The following is an 18,024-nucleotide window of genomic DNA, read 5'->3' as shown; positions in this document are numbered from 1 at the left end:
GAGGAAAGAAAAGCGTGTATTAGCATAACCTACCTGAGCCGTTCACGCAGCCACACACAGGAGTTGGTATTTCCTGCATTCCCTTCATGTAACTGACCTAGAATTAGACAAACTTCAGCCAGTTTGACTGTTAAACATTTATTGTGTCCAGCATGAGGATAAACTAAAAAAACGTAACTGGATGAAAATTAGTCTGGAATTCAGTGAGAAAATAATACGTTATTAAGGAAGAATTGTATACAAAGCAAACACTGCTCACATTTTATCCCTCAAAAGATCCCAAGATCAAACTGCCAAGGCCGACCTTGGAAACATTCCACATCACTTGGAACTTGCTCTCTGCCTAAAGCAGTGACTATCAGACTTCAGTGGGCCAGAGTCAGCAGGCTTGGGGCCCCATCCCGGAGACATGTAGGCATTATGTCTGGGGAGGAGCCCCTGAACCTGCGCTCACTGACAAGCACCCCTGCTGATCACGTGCGGAGGCCCCAGGTAGTCGTTCCTCTTTGAGGCCCGCTTAGTGAAGTGGGCTCAGGAGTTAGAACTCCAAGTTGATTGATGACAGCTCTCGTTGGGGGCTGAAAGAAGCTAAAGTCCATGGAGAGGAAAGTTTGGAAGTAAACGTATAAATGACCTTAGTTGCAGAACCCTTATTTGTAAATAAAAATCTCCATATGCCACGCATTCTTAAATTTGAGTTGTGTACTAATCACTTCGGACACGTGTAAGTAAGAAACTGTTCTGTTGTTTAGGAATTTGGAAGCTCCAGAGATCCCAGTCTATTCTGTAAAGGGCCATAAGGAAATTATAAATACTATAGATGGTGTAGGTGGACTGGGAATCGGGGAAGGAGCGCCTGAAATTGTGACTGGCAGCCGAGATGGTGAGTCAGAATATTCTGTATATTTTAAATTTTTTTTAGATTAAGTTTCTGTGGAACAGTGTTTTCTCTCTATGTGGAAATCTTCCTCAGTGCTTGCTCCCCAAAACCTAACATTCTGGCTTTTTGACAGGTATGCTTGACTGCATGTCCCTCAACCGCATCAGACTTTGGGGTATTTCGAGCCTAGAGGCTTAGCACTTACTGCTTTTGTTTTGAGCTGGGTCAACTATTAACAGCCATAGTTTTCTATGAGCCTTCAGGATTTAAAATTTCTCTACAGGTTTTTGAGACAGCTGATGATATCATGTAGGTGGCAGCTTTCATTTTCTTTTTTTAAAAAGCAGAATGAGTACTTGTGAAAATTATCTTATTGGCAGCTGGTTGAACAGTGAAGTTCTGTGGTCTTTCCTCTGAGAAATGTGCATGATGTTCCAAGATCACCAATTTTGCCTTTCCCGATGTCAGTAATTAACAAAGGACTGGTCTTTTCGTGTCCAGTCGCTGTTCTGAATGACTGTAATAGAGTCAGGATTTTTGTTGCTTCGCAGGGGGTGCATAAGTGATCTGGAACCTATTAATGGTTTGTCTAGTTTTTTAATGGCCACTCAAGACCATGTGGGAATTGTTTTAAAAGAAAAGTGGGATTTAATTTTCTAATAGTTAGTCAAGAGCAGCTGTGTTTTGGAAATCAAACATTTTTTCCAATCGTAAAAACAATATGAAATATAGAAGGAAAAATAACATTCCGTCTACCACACCAGCGTGTCTGTTAGGTTTGTTTTCCTTTCCAAGCTTAGATACAATTTGACATGTGTTATCAGTGTTAACATGATTTTGTTTCCTTTAATGTTTCGCTGTGTGTAAACACTGCTGTTTCTGTGTGGTTTTCATAATTACCATTTAAATTACTGTATAATATTCCATCCTATGAATGTCTCACAGTGTCTCTAACCATGCCTCTTTTAATAAGCCTTCAGTTTTTGTTTATTATTTTGGGAGAGTGACTTAAAAATAATGAAGAAATAAGTATCATCACGTATGGAACTTTTTTTGAAATAACCATACTTTATCATTTAAAAAAGTTGTCAAACTTTCCAAAGTACCTATTTACCTTACAAGCTACAGTAGATGAGGTGGATTTCCAGTCTACCCTACCAGCTTCCATTCCTTCCCCCCCGCTAATTTTATAGATAAAAATAATATTCCGTTCCAACTTGTGTTTCTATATTTACTAGTTAATTTTGCTTTGTGAATTGTCTGTTTATGTTCTTGGCTCATTTAACTATTACTAACTTAATATGAATGTTAATTTGTATGAACCCTGTAGGATAATATAATAACTCTTGTCACATTTGTAGGAAGTTTATTTCTCCTTGAAGCGGCCGTTTTAATGACCAGTTTTCTTTTATCCTTGGCAATAAACCTAGTAGAATATCTCATCTCCTCTTTTCCTGCATTTATTATCCTTTTTAAGGATTTTTGTGCCCTTTTCCTATTCTCTCTTAGGTACTTGCTTTTTAGCCATTTTATTCCATGCCTTTGTGTTTCTCAAGAGTCAGTGACACTAGTTAGTAGTTCTGTAATTTGCATTAAAAATGAGGGCATTGAAATTAAATTGAGAAGAATTATTTATTACTTTTATTAAATCTTTCCCTCTTCTCTAGTGCCATGGGAAAGTTAAACTTAATAGTATATGAAATGGTATTCTGAACCCCATATAATAAATCATAGATGTTAAAATTATTCATCTGTAAAAGAAAAATGCCAATGATTATATGGGTAGTAAGGAAAAAACATTAAAATGACACTATTTACTTATTCTAAATGAGTAGTACATTGGTTTTAGGCTTAAGCCAAGAAAATAAGGCACAATTTGAATCCCATAACATTCGTGTTTGCCTTGTCCAGCATACCTTGTTGTGACTTGGGAACAGGTGTTAGCCTTTAAGTGTACCGATTAATTTGGAAGTCATGTCAGACAGTAACATGGGTTCTATCTCTGACATTAAGTTCAACTTGCCTAATTAGAAGTCAGAGACATGCAAATATTTTTCAGATATAACATCTGTAATATCTCCATGTACATAGAAAGCCATATGAAGAGAATGCAGGAAAGAAATGTCATCACTCACTATTGAATTTTGCCAACTCACTCTTGTTCCTGCCAGGAACCGTGAAGGTGTGGGACCCGAGGCAAAAAGATGATCCTGTTGCTAATATGGAACCTGTACAAGGAGAAAACAGGAGAGACTGCTGGACCGTGGCATTTGGTAAATTACCGAACAACTCTTGCATTTGAAGTATCAGATTGTAGAAAGCGCAGGTCTTCAAGAAAGTCCGGTTAGGTCTTTGTGATCTCTTCTGTGGGTTATGCTGACAGTTTTTGAGGCAAATAGACGTGATGATTCATGGCAGCCTCTGGGGCCTGGGTTTGAATCCTCACTGTGCTACTTACTGGCTGTGTGACCTTGGGCAAGTTACCCAGCTTCTCTGTTTTTGGTTGCTTCATTTATAAAATGGAAGGAATACTAGAATTTACTCAATAGTGTTGTTATGAGGATTCAGAGTCAATACTTGTAAAGTGCCTAGAATTGTGCTTAGATATTAAATGCTCAAAAATATTTGCTATTACGTACTTCTGCTTAACCTGATAATATTGACCTAGTTTAGAACCAAGTGCCATTAGTGAAACTAAATAGAGCCTCAGATGCAAACGGTACCCTAACAAACCTCACACTGTGCTCTACCCAGAGTATGTTTATTTTCTAGAAAATAGTTATGCCATTACAAAATTCTTACAAATTTGATAATTTAAAATGAATATTGATCTTGTAGGACTAATTGATGTTTGCCCTTGTATCGCTTGTTGAGCACCAAAATTATAATTATTTTTGGTAATAAAAGAGATGGGCCATATTTCTTTTTAAATCTTTCTTTTTTTCCCCTTTTTCTTAGTATAATCCAGTGTAGATAACAGACATTAAAAATAGGATTTAACAATGTAAGTGAACTGTTTAGCTTCTTATGTTATTTTTAAATTGGATTGTTATTTAATCAGAGGAAAATTTTAGATTTCTAATTTTAACAATAAGTGGGGGAGTATAGCTCAGAAGTTGAGCACGTGCTTAGCATATACAACGTACTGGGGTCAATAAAAATAAATAAATAAACCCCATTACCTCTCCCACCCAATTTTGTTAATTAATTAATTAATTACTGTCCAGGAATTATTATGTGTGTGCAGATTATAAGCAATAATATAAACTTAAGACATGCACACTTGGGGAGAAATTTTAGAATTAGTATTTAGAATCATCATCTAAAAATTTATATAATAATTAAAAAGTAGTTAACTTTGGGTCCATTAAAGGCTTTTTATCATTGATCTAAGGAACATAAGTGCAATTTTAAATATAGGACATTAAATTTAAAGAAAAGACATTTATCCATTGATTTGACAGTTTTGGGGTTTTTTTTAACAAATGACAAGTATGTGCATAGCTGTGGTCATTAACAAAGGTGAAACAGACTCATATTCTAGCCTCAAGAAGCTTGTAGTTTTGGTGGGGAGGGTATAGCTCAGTGGTAGAGTGTGTGTTTAGCATGCATGAGGTCCTGGGTTCAAGCCCCAGTGCCTCCATTATAAAATAAATAATAAATAAATAAATAACCACCCCCCCCACCAAAAAAAAGAAGCTTGTAGTTTTAATAAAGGGGGCATGTTATCCACATTAGTTACAGTACAAGGTGGGAGTGATAAAAGACCACAGAGGATGGTAAGTGGAGAAGGAATTCCGAGGGAGAGATGACTGGAGAGGAAGAACACACTGACCTCAGACCAAGGATGTGTAGGATTTCAACCCCTGAGACTGGAAGGAGAGTTCAAGCATTGGGAGGAAAGTATGTAGAAGGAATGGTGGTTGGAATATCCTGGAAGATGGCACAGGGCCCCGGACAGAGGCGTTTAGATGGGCTGCCGGTAGTGGTAAACCTTCGAAGGCTTTTGCAAGGATGAGCTATGATGAGAGCTTTAGGAAAACTAGACTGGTATTGTGGAGGGGGAGAGATGAGTGACACGGGGAACACGATTCCGGAGCTCTTTGCAGTATCCCAGGAAACACAGGTCAGAAGCAATGAGAAAGCAGCCGGGGCAGGGCAGAGGAGTCTGATTCAGAAGATAATTCTGTGGCAAAATAAGTGCACTGTGGCAAGGATGAGGAACAAGGGAAAGGATTAGGTCTTAAGGGGGCTGAATTTTGAGGCTGATTGTGAGGTGAATGATGTTATTAATTGAAAAAGTGCCACAGAGGATACGATGGTTTGTAAAGGAAGATGGTGAGTTCAGTTTTAGACATCATGGGTTTCAGATGCCGTTGTGCCATCTCGGTGGACCTACAGTGGAAACGCAGGGCTGGAGTTTATAAGAAAGAGGGAGTTGCAGGCAGCAGAGAAGAAAGGTGTTGGGTAAGATGCCCACATCGCGTGGCACAGTTACAGGGGCTTCCTTCTCGGTTCACATTTTCCTCAATAAGACGTACTCTGGAAAAAAATCCTTGGATCTGTGCAGGATGTATTTAACCGTGCATTACAGATTTACTTTGGGTGTGATCATCCACACAGATAAAAACGTATCACAGTGCGCTCCAACTTACCTGAGGTTTCCTTGCAAAGATGAGAGAACATTTTGCAAAATAAATACGTTTAAAGTGGTTTCTGTTTGCATTCAGTATAGCTACCGCCAAGCAGAGCGATGGAAGCATAGGTGGTATTTATTCGGCCAGACCCTGCTGTGTTTGAACTGTAGTTGGCCTGTTAGTCTTTGCAGATACAGTACAGAGAGACTATTTGCTTTCAACTTAAAATCCAATACACACTTTCACATATCCTTTGAGTGTAGAATCTCAGCGATTGGGCTTTTGCTTTTAAACAGCCTTAGATACCAAATCAGTGACCCCGATGTCCTGTCGGGATTGGCAAAGAGATTCTCCCCAGTGTGATTTCTTCTTCTGATTCGGTACAAGTTACATGTGTGGTAAGTTTTTTTCTTGCAGCCTTCAAATCAGCATTTATAAAGATCTGAAATGTCTTGTGTTGATTTCCAGGCAATGCTTATAATCAGGAGGAACGTGTTGTCTGCGCTGGCTATGACAACGGAGATATCAAACTGTTTGATCTCAGAAGTATGTCATTGCGGTGGGAGACAAACATAAAAAATGGGGTAATGTACGATTGGATTCTTTTGAGTTTCTCTGAATGTATTTTCCATCTACCTCTGACCTACTACAAAAGGAAAGCGCCTCTCATAACTCATCTCAGTGAAACCCCTCAGTTGGTAGTTCTTAACCTTTTGGGCCTGTGAAGTCCTTTGAGGATGTAATAAAAATCAGGGGTCCTCTCTTCAGAAAGGGAACACACACCCAGATGTGGTGTGACAGTGCCCAGTGAGTCACCAGCCTGTGGCCCAGCCACGGACCCCTCCGGGCCACACAGTGTGACAGTGGAATGAGCTAGCAAGAGGCCTGTTTCTGCTAATATTGGAAAGCCTGAAATTGTAATAGGCTCCCAAATACTCTCGGATTTTTGGTTCCTGAGTTGCACACCTTTAGTGAAGAATGTGATTTCCTCCTGCATTCTAAAGTCAGCCTTGACTTAACTTTATAAAATAATGACATAATAACAGTAAAAAGTTAAATTATGACTTTCCAGATGCATTTACTGGATCGGGGAACTCTAGATGGTTTTGTGGATCTTATTAACCAAGAAGAAATTTTTACCGTTAAAAATATTTGACGTATTGATTTGAAAGATAAAATGATTTTTTTAAAGTGCTTTCACGTGAGCTGATAATTTTAAGGTGGTTCTACTTAGTTTGAAAAAACCTCTTCAATAATAATCATCAGACCTATTCTCTGTTTTCAGGTATGTAGCTTGGAGTTTGACAGAAAAGACATAAGCATGAATAAGTTAGTGGCTACGTCCCTGGAAGGAAAGTTTCACGTTTTTGACATGAGAACACAGCACCCAACCAAAGGCTTCGCTTCTGTTTCAGAAAAGGTAAACATGAGGCAAACGTCCTTCTATGATGCACAGTGTTCACAGCTTGTTTTGGACTAATAAATAGGATGAGTCACCAAGTTCCTGCCAGGTTTTTACATGCAGGGAGCTATTTTTAATATATTCTTATAGGATCTTGACAAGTTTTTCTGTGCAAAGAGTACTTCCCCAACATTGATCAGTTTTAGACTTTTTGACACTAATAAAGGCCTCAGTTGGCTCTGACACTTACTTTGAAGTGTAGACGCGATCACAAGAAAACGAGCTGATTTAGGAATTTAAGCAGCAAACCTAGCCTAGTGTTTCCTAGGAAATTATAATATTTGTATTAATACCTAATTAGCATAATGTTAATTATATACAAAAATATCTATATATACATTATGTCGTTTATCACATTTTACTTCATACTGCAGTGTGATATACTAAATGAGATGATTCAAAGTGCTAATCACTGTGATTGGTACATAGTAGGTACTCAGAAGTTTCTTCATTCATTCATACATACACACGTACGTACATACATACGTACATACGTGCATGCATGCATACATGTATACGTTACCTTGCTCCAAATAGTATTTGAGGTAGCTTAGAGGGAAATGTGTGGTATTACAACGTTAGAAAAACTGATGAAGAAAGGGCAAATGGAAAATGAAATTGATGTCTAGAGTAAGGGGACTGGATAAAATTCATGCTGAAACATCGTGTCATTTGCAAGAGATGGGTTGGAAGTGTGACTTTGAGCTTCCCTGAGTATAAAAATAAAGCGAAAAAGGGGTGGGGTAAGAGCTCAGTGGTGGAGCGCATGCTCAGCATGCATGAGGTCCTGGGTTCAACCCCTAGTACCTCCACTAAAAAAAAAAAAATTGAAGAGAGAGAGAGGGAGAGGGAGGGAGCGAGGAAGGAAGGAAGGAAATAAAAATAAAGAAAAATAAGTCCATAAAGATTAAAACATGTAAGTTGCTCAGGAAATAAAAATTCACTCCCTTGCTCCCTTTCCGTCCATCATGGAGTCAGCAACACTTCTCAGACCTTCTGATTTTGTCTTATTTTATTATTAAAATAATTATTGTTGCATGTAAGTTACTGTCATTACCTGGTGAACTAAATTCTTAGAGGATAGTCTGTATTTATCATAAAAACTGACACATGCCTTGTGCGCCTCTTGTTCTGTTCAGGCTCACAAGTCGACCGTGTGGCAGGTCCGGCACCTGCCGCAGAACAGGGAGCTTTTCCTGACAGCCGGGGGCGCCGGCGGCCTGCACCTCTGGAAGTAGTAAGTCCCCCCACTGCGCGTTGCTCCTTTTTAAGTTACTTGTGGGCGTCAAGTAGGATTAGATTGAACTCTCTTAGTCTGTTTTCCCTCCTTCCACTTAGTTCATTTTGATCATGGCATTATGTAAGTATTACTTTCTAAGCATTTTTTTAAACTAACATTTTATTTATTTCTTTATTTTTATTTTTTAACGTAAAATTTTTTATTTGGGGGAGAACAAATTAATCTGAACACTCTGATTTCTTACACTTTCACCCAGGTCTACACTAGCAGAGAATGAAGGTTTAGTGTAATTTTCCAAATGAACCTGATAAAAGAATCTTTAGTTTGAAATACACAGAGCCAAAAATATCTTGGGATTTGAGCATCTTCTTAAATGACACTGAAGCAAGTTCTATATGAGTGCACTAACATATACTCATTTTATACTTCATAAATATTAACTTCCTTTTGACACATCAAATCTGTTATTTTGTGGTGTCTTCCATATACTAGAGGAGCCCGTGAATAATTTTTTTCAGAGTTGAAGTCATGGGCTCCTCTTTTGCTGTTTCTTTTTTTAAAAACAGGAAAACTTTGACCAAAGGCTTCTGTGAAATATCATTTGCTCATTACTTCTCTATTTATTAGCTCCTTCTAGAAGCTAGTAGGGGTTCTGAAAAACAGGGCTACCAATTGGAAAGTACTCGTTAAAGCATTTAAGGATATAGCGGACAGAAAAACCGAGTGAGAGCTTTAGATCAGAACTGCCCGGTTTCTGTGAGTGAGAAGCAGAGGAAAGGTTTGAGGCGCTCTGGGAGAATGCTTGGTAGTAGATCATTGGGAAATTTCCCTTTTCCTGGCACCTTCGCCCACTGTCCTTCCCTGATTCTCCCAACCCCAGTCTCCACGCTGCTTTCGGCTCTGCTGGTCCGCTCAGTTGAGCCCCGCAGCGGCTCATCACTGCCCTGCCTGATGGCCAGACGCTTCAGGCTGCCTACTTGAAGAACTAGGCCCAGTTTGCTGTGTAACCCTACATCCAGAGCAGCAGCCCGTGTGATGTGCAAACATGTTTGCTGCTAGATTTTTGACCATAGTCGATTTAGTCGCTGTCAGTAAAGTTGGGTCTGTGTACAGTTGGAAATCTGAAGTTTATCTGAATATGAACTTTAATTCTGACCATAACAGATATCTAATCTACAAATTGGGCTGGAGCTTTGCTGTCAAGTATTGCACCACAAAGGAGAAGTGTTTATTGAGCACCCAACCAAGAGTTCCTAGAGGAACTCATCTAATTATTTAGAAGTTGTGGGGGATTTTGTGTTTTGAATGAATGGACAACAAGCTAATTTTGGGATGTGTGTTTGAAATACGCATATACATTCTTAAAACTTTTTTGAATTTATTTTTTATTGAAGTACAGTTGATTTATAATACTATATTAATTTCAAGTATATAGCATTCTGATTCAGTGTTTTTATAGATTATACTCCATTAAAAGTTACCATAGGATAATGGCTGTAATTCCCTTGTTGCTTATCTATCTTGTACATAATAGTTTGTATCTCTTAATCCCATCCCCCCCCAATCTTGCCCCTGCCCACCTTCTCTCTCTCTGGCAACCACCAGTTTATTTTCTGTATCTGTGAGTCCATTTCTGTTATGCTATTACACATTAGTTTGTTTCATTTTTTAGATTCCATACATAAGTAACATCATACATTATTTGTCTTTCTGTCTCTTAATTTATGTCATTAAGCAAAATACTCTCTCAGTCCGTCCACATTGCTGCAAATGGCAGAATTTCCCTCTTTTTTATAGCTCAGTAATACGCCATTGTGTATGGGTGTGTGTGAGTGTGTATATATCACATTTTCTTTATCCTTTTGTCTGTTGATGGACACTTGGGTTGCTTCTATATCTTGGCTATTGTAAATAGTGTTGCTGTGAACACTGGGTTGCACGTATCTTTTCAAATTAATGTTTTCATTTTTTCTGACACATACCCAGGAGTGAAACTGCTGGATCATACTACAGTAGTTCTGTTTTTAGTTTTTTGAGGAAACTCCGCACTGTTTTCTTTAGTGGCTAAATCAATTTACATTCTCAACAGTAGTGTACAAGGGTTCCCTTTTCTCCACATCCTCACCACCATTTGGTATTTGTGGACTTTTTTTTAGTAAAAGTACGATCAGTTACAATGTGTCGATTTCTGTTGTACAGCACAGTGTTCCAGTCACGCATATTATTTGTAGACTTTTTGATGGTGTCCATTCTGACAGGTAGGAAGTGGTATCTTGTTGTTTTGATTTGCATTTCTCTAATAATTAGTGATGTTGAACATCTTTTCATGTGCCTGTTAGCCATCTGTAGGTCTTCTAAGTTTAATTAGGTCCCCAAAATTTTTGTTTATTTTTGCTTTTATTTCTTTTGCTTTATAAGACAGATCCAAAAAAAAATATTGCTACAATTTATGTCAGCGTGTTCTGCCTATGTTCTCTTCCAGCAGTTTTATGGTTTCAGGTCTTAGATTTAGGTCTTTAATTCATTTTGAGTTGTTTTTTGTATATGGTGTGAGGAAATGTTTTAATCTCATTGGTTCACATGTAGCTGTCCAGTTTTCCCAGCACCACTTACTGAAGAGACGGTCACTTCCCCATTGTACATTCTTGCTTCCTTTGTCATAAATAAGTTGGCCACATGTATGTGGACTCATTTCTGGGCTTACTCTTCTGTTCCCTTGATCCGTGTGTCTGTTTTGTACCTGTACCATACTGTTTTTTGATTATTGTACTTTTATAGTACAGTCTGAAGTCTGATACCTCCAGCTTTGTTCTTTTTTGTTCTTTTTTCTCAGGATTGCTTTGGTAGTTCAGGGTTTTTTTGTGATTCCACATGAGTTTTAGAATTATTTGTTCTAATTCTGTGCAAAATGTCATGGGTATTTTAATAGGGAGTGCATTAAATCTGTAGATTAGGTAATGTAGCCATTTTAACAATATTAATTCTTCCAATCCAAGAGCATGGGATAGTATCTTTCCATTTTTTTTATATCATCTTCAATTTCTTTTATCAGTATTTTATAGTTTTTAAGTATAGACTATAGGCCTTTTGCTTCCTTGGTTAAATTTATTCCTAGGTATTTTATTCTTCTTGATGCAGTTTTAAACAGGATTTTTTTTTCTACTTTCTATTTCTGAAAGTAGAAATAGAAAGTAGTTCATTATTAGTGTGTGAAAATGCAACAGATTTCTGTATATTAATCTTGTAGCTTGCAACTGAATTCACTTATTCCTTCTAATAGTTTTGGGGCAGAGACTTTAGGTTCTTTCTGTATAAAGCTGTCTTGTCATCTGCAAATAGTGACAGTTTCATTTCTTCCCCTTGGGATGCCTTTTCTGTCTTTTTCTGGTCTGAAGGCTGTGGCTAGGACTTCCAATACTGTGTTAAATAGAAGTGGTAAGAGCGAGCATCTTTGTCTTATTCCTGAAATTAGAGGAAGGGCTTCAGCTTTTCATGGTTGAGTATTACGTAGGCTCTGCTCCCAAGTTGTTTCCTGCGCCTTAAACTCTTGGCCTTTATTATACCTTCTGAAGTAAAGGCAGTGTTATAGTTGATCCCTAACAGGCTCTAAAAGGTCTTCTGAGGAGCAGTATCCCCGTATTTCATTAGGAACAAGCCCCATGGGGGAGGGCTATTTCTTCCTTCCCTCTCTCAAATCTAGACCAAATGATATTTATGAAGAGCCTTCAGCTCTTTGTATTTCATAAATTTATATCTTCAGCTGATAGAAAATCAAATGTTCTGTTTTCTTTTTTGAAGCAATGATGTTAAGGCTAAAATCTCCTCCCAGCAGCGTCCTTCCCATAGCAATGGTACGCAGAACGTCCTTAGGCTCGAGGGAACTCTGGGATTGGAAATCGGTGTCAGGTCTCTGTCCAGAAGTGTTTAGATGAGGTTGTACAAATGTTACTTGTAAGGTAAAAGGTTACTTGTGGTTCCCAGCAATCAAAATCTAGAGAATCACAATAAAAGAAGATTAAGATCACCAAGTGAATTTATTACAGAATGCTAGATCAACCTAGAACTTTCATTGTAAAAGAGAAAATACCAACTCATGCTGAATAGAAATAATGTTTAAACTTTTTTAGTAGAACCAATGCCTTTTTGTGAGATTTTTGGCGGTTGGGATTGAAGTTGAAACACTGTCTGCTTATCAACTCAACATTAGAAAGATTCCTTAACCAGGTCCAGTAAGCAGGTGAGAAATACAAATAGTCACTGGAGTATATGTATAAAAATAAAATGAGAAATGCTCAGATGTATCTCCTCTTACCAGCGCTTTGATCTTGTTTTCAGTGAATACCCGATTCAGCGGTCAAAGAAAGATTCCGAGGGTGTAGAGATGGGAGTTGCGGGTTCAGTCAGCCTTCTGCAGAATGTTACGTTGTCCACTCAGCCCATCTCAAGTTTGGACTGGAGTCCAGACAAGAGGGGTCTCTGCATCTGTAGTTCATTCGATCAAATGGTAAGAGTGCTGATTGTTACAAAACTCCAGAAAATTTGACCTAAAGACTTTGGACTGGAAACCTTCCAGAGGAACACTCACAGAATTTGGAATATGTTCTGGGGTCCTCTGAACAAAGGACTGGATTTGATTGGTGAGTGAGGTCCTCTGGACTCTCACTGAACAAAGCTGGATTTGATTGATGGAAAAGGCCCCAGATGCAGACCTCCAGGCCAGCCTTTCTCTGGGTGGGAAAGGCCAAGCTATGTGTCCGGGGACCTGACTGGCCACTGGTTTGCGCCTCGGTCTCCAGCTCCAACACTATTCCTCTCTCCTCTATCTCTAAGTAAAAGTTGAAACTTTTCTATATTTAAACATTTAAAATTTTCAGCATCCTGTGTTCCTTATTCTGTAATAACACTTCTGTTGCATTTTGGTATTTGCAATGTTGTGGTAGTGACTTCAGTTGGTTTAAAATAGTTTGCCTTGGTAAAACCTCTGTGAATTAACCTTCATAAATAAATACACTTTTGAGAGATTTCAGTGTCCATAAGTTTCTGTAAAGAATATTACTTTATAAAATACCAAACTGGTATGGTCAGCCTAGATTTGGGTCACTGGTCACTGTTTTCAGCAGTGTAACTCATAAAATGAAATACTGGGATTTACAAAGACCTCTTTTTTTTAACTTAAGAACTAGGAGTTAAATTCTTGAGACGTTTTGGTTGTTGGCTGTGATGAGTGATGTTGAGCCGTAGAGGATTGTGGGGCTTTTGTAACCTTGTTTTTTGTCAATTTCTTTAGTTTATTTTATGAATAAATTTCATTTTATTGTAAATTTTGTAGAACCTTTGATTCTTTTAATAATAATAGTAATAAAGCCAACACATCACTTCTTTTGCTTTGTAAATGCTTAATAAGTACGTCTTAAGTCACGTTGTTTCTCTGATGCCCAGCATGTCCATAGCTAAGCTCAGGAATCAACTTCACTGCCCTTTCATGAAGTCTTCCTGCTCCCCCTGCCCCATTCAAGAGACAGAGCCCCCAAAACACTCATACTATGTAAAACTCATGTGATTTCAGGGGTTCTTGGAAAGTCACTTGTTTGGAATATTACATTCAGAAAATTAAACATTTTTTTAAATCCCCAAAATGTTTACCAAACAATGCTATGGACATAATTAGGAAAGTAAAAATTAAACTGAACTTAAAAAAAGCCTATCCCTGATGGGTTTTGTTTTTAATTTTCAAAGAAAAAATGAGAACTTTGTGAAATTCTTTGAGGACACTTACATTTGGTGCTGTAATTAGAGGTTTTAGTCAAGAACAATGAATACTTGTATTTCATTATATCTAAGATCTACTGATTTTGAGGTTATCTTACACCTCTGAGAAAAGTGTTCCCGATGAAACTGATACAGTGCTTTCTTATCAGTTAGCATTCTTTAATATTCACTGAATGTTCTTTTAAACTTATTTAGGTACAGGTTTTTTTCAGTATATATCACTCTTGTGCATCCCTAGAAAGGAAAATATACACAAAATAAATTTGGTTTGGTATTCCTCAAATTTCATTCTATTCAAAGTCTGATCCTTCTAAATCACTTTTTGAATTGAGTCATTAATGTTCTTTCTATTCCTTCTAATATTGTCCTTTGTACCATAAAAATTGTTGGCGATGCAACAGTTCTCAAAAACATGCTTCTCTGTTGTCTGCAGGGTTTTCTTTCCATCAACTGACATTTATTCTACAAGTTTTGGTGCACATATGCTGGCCGTGACCCCTGTCACCATCGCTGCCTGGCTTACTGCCTTTGGTTCAGTTGTCTGTTGCTGTGTAACAAAGCAGTGCAAAACTTAGTATCTTAAAACAGTAAAAGCATTGACTTTGCTTAGAAATCTGTGGTTTGGGTAGGGCTCAGCAGGGGAGATTCTTCTGTGCTCTTTGCAAGTCAATCAGTCAGCCCTACTCGGGGCTGGAGGACCTGCTCCCAAGGTGGCACTCACAGGACTTGCAGGATGGTGCTGGCTGTCAGCTGAGACCTCCGCCAAGGCCTGACACCCAGGCCAGGGCGTCCTCAGAACATGGTGGCTGGGTTCTGAGAACGAGCTTCCCCAAAGAGAAGGCCAGGTAGAAGCAGTATCATTTTTAATGGCCTAGCATCATGACTCATTTAGCATCACTTCTGCCACACTCCATTACATTAGTTAAGGGGATCATACCCCCCACAACTGTCTCCACCAGTTCCAAGGGAGGGGACATAAACTCCACTTCTGGATGGGGGCTTAGTTAGGTTCTGGAAGAGCATGTGAGACTGAAACACCGTGTCCATTTTTGGAAAGTACAATCTGGCACAGTGATTAAAAGAGGCATTCCAATTTCAAAGATGTAAAAATGGGGGATAGGAGGCATGTGCGTGAACTGAAAGAACTGAGGAAAGACAGAACTTGTAATGCAGATACCCCATCCCACTCGTCTGCTTCCACCCCTCCCTGCCCCTAAGCTACTGCAGACATTACTAATCAATCATGATGCTCCTTTTCTCTTGAGCCTCAGAAGCTTTATCTAACTCTACCGGTAGCCACTCCTTACTGTTGGCAGGTGAACCCAAACTTATTTACTGTCCTGAGTCTAGAGAGCGATGCCCACCTCCTGGACCAGGCATCATCACCTTAGCAGAGGTCCCCCTTGATCCTCAGCTTTGTTGTGAGTGTGGAATTAGAGACTTTGAAAGCCTTTAGAAAGAACTCACCTGGCCTCAGTGAAGCCTTAGAAAACCACCTCAGAACAGTGAGTCTTGGATATTGGGATGATCCTGGAACGAGCCACAGGAGGGTGAAAGTAGATTTATTCAGGGAGATGCACAGTCCATAGACCCAAGTGCAGTCCGTCTCAGAAGGCCAGAGAGGCCACTAGGTGTGAGGGTGGGTGGTAGTTTTAAAGTAAAAGCAGATACTCCATACACAGTGTGGGCTGTCTCACCCAGAAGGGAGAGGCCTCAAGGTGCAGGTTAGTTTTTATGGGCTTGGTAACTTGATATGCTAACAAGTGGCAGGATTATTCCAACTACTTTGGGGAAGGGACGGAGATTCCCAGGAACTGGGTTACTGCCCACTTTTTGACCTTTTATGGTCAGCCTTGAAACTGTCAAGGCGCCTGTGGGAATGTCATTTCCTAGGCTAATATCTTACAATGAGTGCATAATGAAGCCCAAGGTCTACTGGGAGTTGACTTTTCTGCCACGTTGGTGCTAATTGCTGCTTCATTCCTTGAATGGCTATGTCCTGCCCCCTTCCTTCCTGTCTCAATACTGCAATCTGCATTCAGGTGCTATGGCTAGTTTGGAAAATAAGTAGGCCATTGGCTGTTAGCTATGTTTCTGCAAAGGATGGGGTGGTGATTTTTGCCAGGAAGCACCCACCCATGAATGTCTTGCCACCCTCATCGTGTTGTGCAGCCCCACCTCATTACTCTGGATGAGATCAGGCTGCCAGGCCACTATCTGCATGGAGCTCTCCCTCAGGGCTGGGTTGGACCCAGCAGCCCTGACAGGCCCTGTACTAAGTCTCTGTAAGGTCCTGATGCTGCTCCTGAGAGAGCCTGGGTCACAGGCACATGCTCTCAGATCTGTTGGGACCTGCTGACCAAAGTCCTGTCCCTCATCGAGTCTTCTGAGGCGTTGGGGCTGCTAGAGAATGTCCCCTACCCACTCCGTCCCACACCCCTGAACACCACCTGGAGTGGTGAGAAATTCTTTGGCCCGTGGATGCCCCCCTCCATCTTCCCTCCAGGGCCAGAGTGGACAAAATCTCTGTTTTATCTAGACCCTGTGAATCTGTGACACTGTATAGGGAGCTCAAGGGAAAAGAACCTGCTGGTCCTCAACCTCGAACCAGGAAAGTGGTTCTTAATCAGAACAGCACAGAGGGAGCAGATGCAGCCTGGCCTCACAATGCCATGGCCATTAATGCAGTGTCCACAGGTTTCGCATGTTTTGTATCAAACATCAGGCTTAAATGGAGGAAGAGGATTTTGACTTTGTGTTCTTAAATCATAAAGGGAAACTCAGGATAAACACAACCTCTGCTCCCAGGGAAACAATGGATATTAGAAATAGTGATGGCTGTGACCAAATACAGCTGCATTTATACAATAGTGCTGGAGCAATTTCCATGAAGGATTTTTTAACAATTGAACTTTGCTTATGGTATCTTGATCCAGCTCCATCCTTAAAGATAAAACCAGATTACCCAGCAGTGTTCTTCAGACAACGTTCAGTAAGTGTTGATTGGTGATAAACAAATTATGACATAATGACAAAATGAATCATTAGAAATTCCATCTTCCTTCTGTTTTCTCAAGGCATCTCTATTGATTGGGACTAAGTACAGCTGCAGGTAACTGAGAACACAAAATATTTGTATTTCTCTTTCTATAAAATTTTAGGTAGGCAGTCCAGGCTGCTGTGGTCACTCCACAATGATGAGAGGCCCATCTCTCTCTGTTTTGTTTCTCCAACCCTCCTCATGATGTATCTTTCACCTCATCACCCAGTGTGGCTGCTGTGGCTCCAACCATCACAATCATATTTCAGCCATCAGGAAAGTAATACCCTGCCACTTTAAAGAACACTTCTACTTTCATCCCATTACCCATGGTTTGGTCAAGTGGCTATACCTACCAGAGTTAAGGCTGAGAAACACAGACTTTATTCTGTACAATGACATACTGAATTGACAGCTGGGAGCTCTGGTACAAGGAAAACAGGGAAATGGGTATCAGGAGACATAAATGGATTCTACCACATGTGACAGATTCTACTACATGTGATAGTCAAGCTATAAAGTCCCCCTGGGTAAATTCTCCCATGAGATAAAAACTACGAGTGATCAATTCATGCTGCTTTAGGTTGCATCTGGCACCCAACAGGCCCTGTGGTTTCTCCTTCAGCTGGCATAGACAAGACACACATCAGGAGCACTTGTTTTCCTGATCTGTTGAATTACTTTTATTATCCTTTACATATGTACATTATGTACTTCAATGGAAGTCCAGAGCCCAGTACAAAAATACAAAAGGGAAATCCCCCCTGAAAAAACTCTAACTAATCTTCTGTTCTAAATTTCTTTTCTTGGGAATTTATTTTTACTCAATAACAATTTACTTCAAATTCTAAGCAAGATTTCCATCCAGGGCCAGTCCAAACACACAAGCAGTAGAACATGAATGAATATTTTATCTCGTGCTTTTCTATAAATTCACAAAAGAAATTTGAAGGGTAAACAATTATGATTCAGTGTGTATTGGTACCTGTCTAAAAT

At 39.4% G+C, this 18,024-nt stretch overlaps 1 protein-coding gene across 3 annotated transcripts in view; it reads left to right on the top strand.

Moving 5' to 3' along the window:
- WDR92 (WD repeat domain 92) overlaps positions 1 to 18,024 on the top strand; it is a 31,438-nt gene that overhangs the window by 7,905 nt on the left and 5,509 nt on the right. For 2 of the 3 annotated variants that reach the window (XM_032497703.1, XM_032497702.1), the window contains exons 3-7: positions 753 to 883; positions 3,052 to 3,153; positions 5,986 to 6,101; positions 6,803 to 6,937; positions 8,119 to 8,216. In XM_032497703.1, coding sequence (XP_032353594.1) covers positions 753 to 883; positions 3,052 to 3,153; positions 5,986 to 6,101; positions 6,803 to 6,937; positions 8,119 to 8,216 — 582 coding nt within the window. Of the gene's footprint in view, positions 1 to 752; positions 884 to 3,051; positions 3,154 to 5,985; positions 6,102 to 6,802; positions 6,938 to 8,118; positions 8,217 to 12,554; positions 13,541 to 18,024 lie in introns of those variants that run through there. The other variant, XM_032497701.1, reaches the window with a different exon arrangement.

The sequence above is a fragment of the Camelus ferus genome, chromosome 15, assembly GCF_009834535.1.
Source record: "Camelus ferus isolate YT-003-E chromosome 15, BCGSAC_Cfer_1.0, whole genome shotgun sequence".
NCBI classification, from domain to species: Eukaryota; Metazoa; Chordata; class Mammalia; order Artiodactyla; family Camelidae; genus Camelus; species Camelus ferus.
This window is presented reverse-complemented; position numbering and strand designations above follow the sequence as displayed.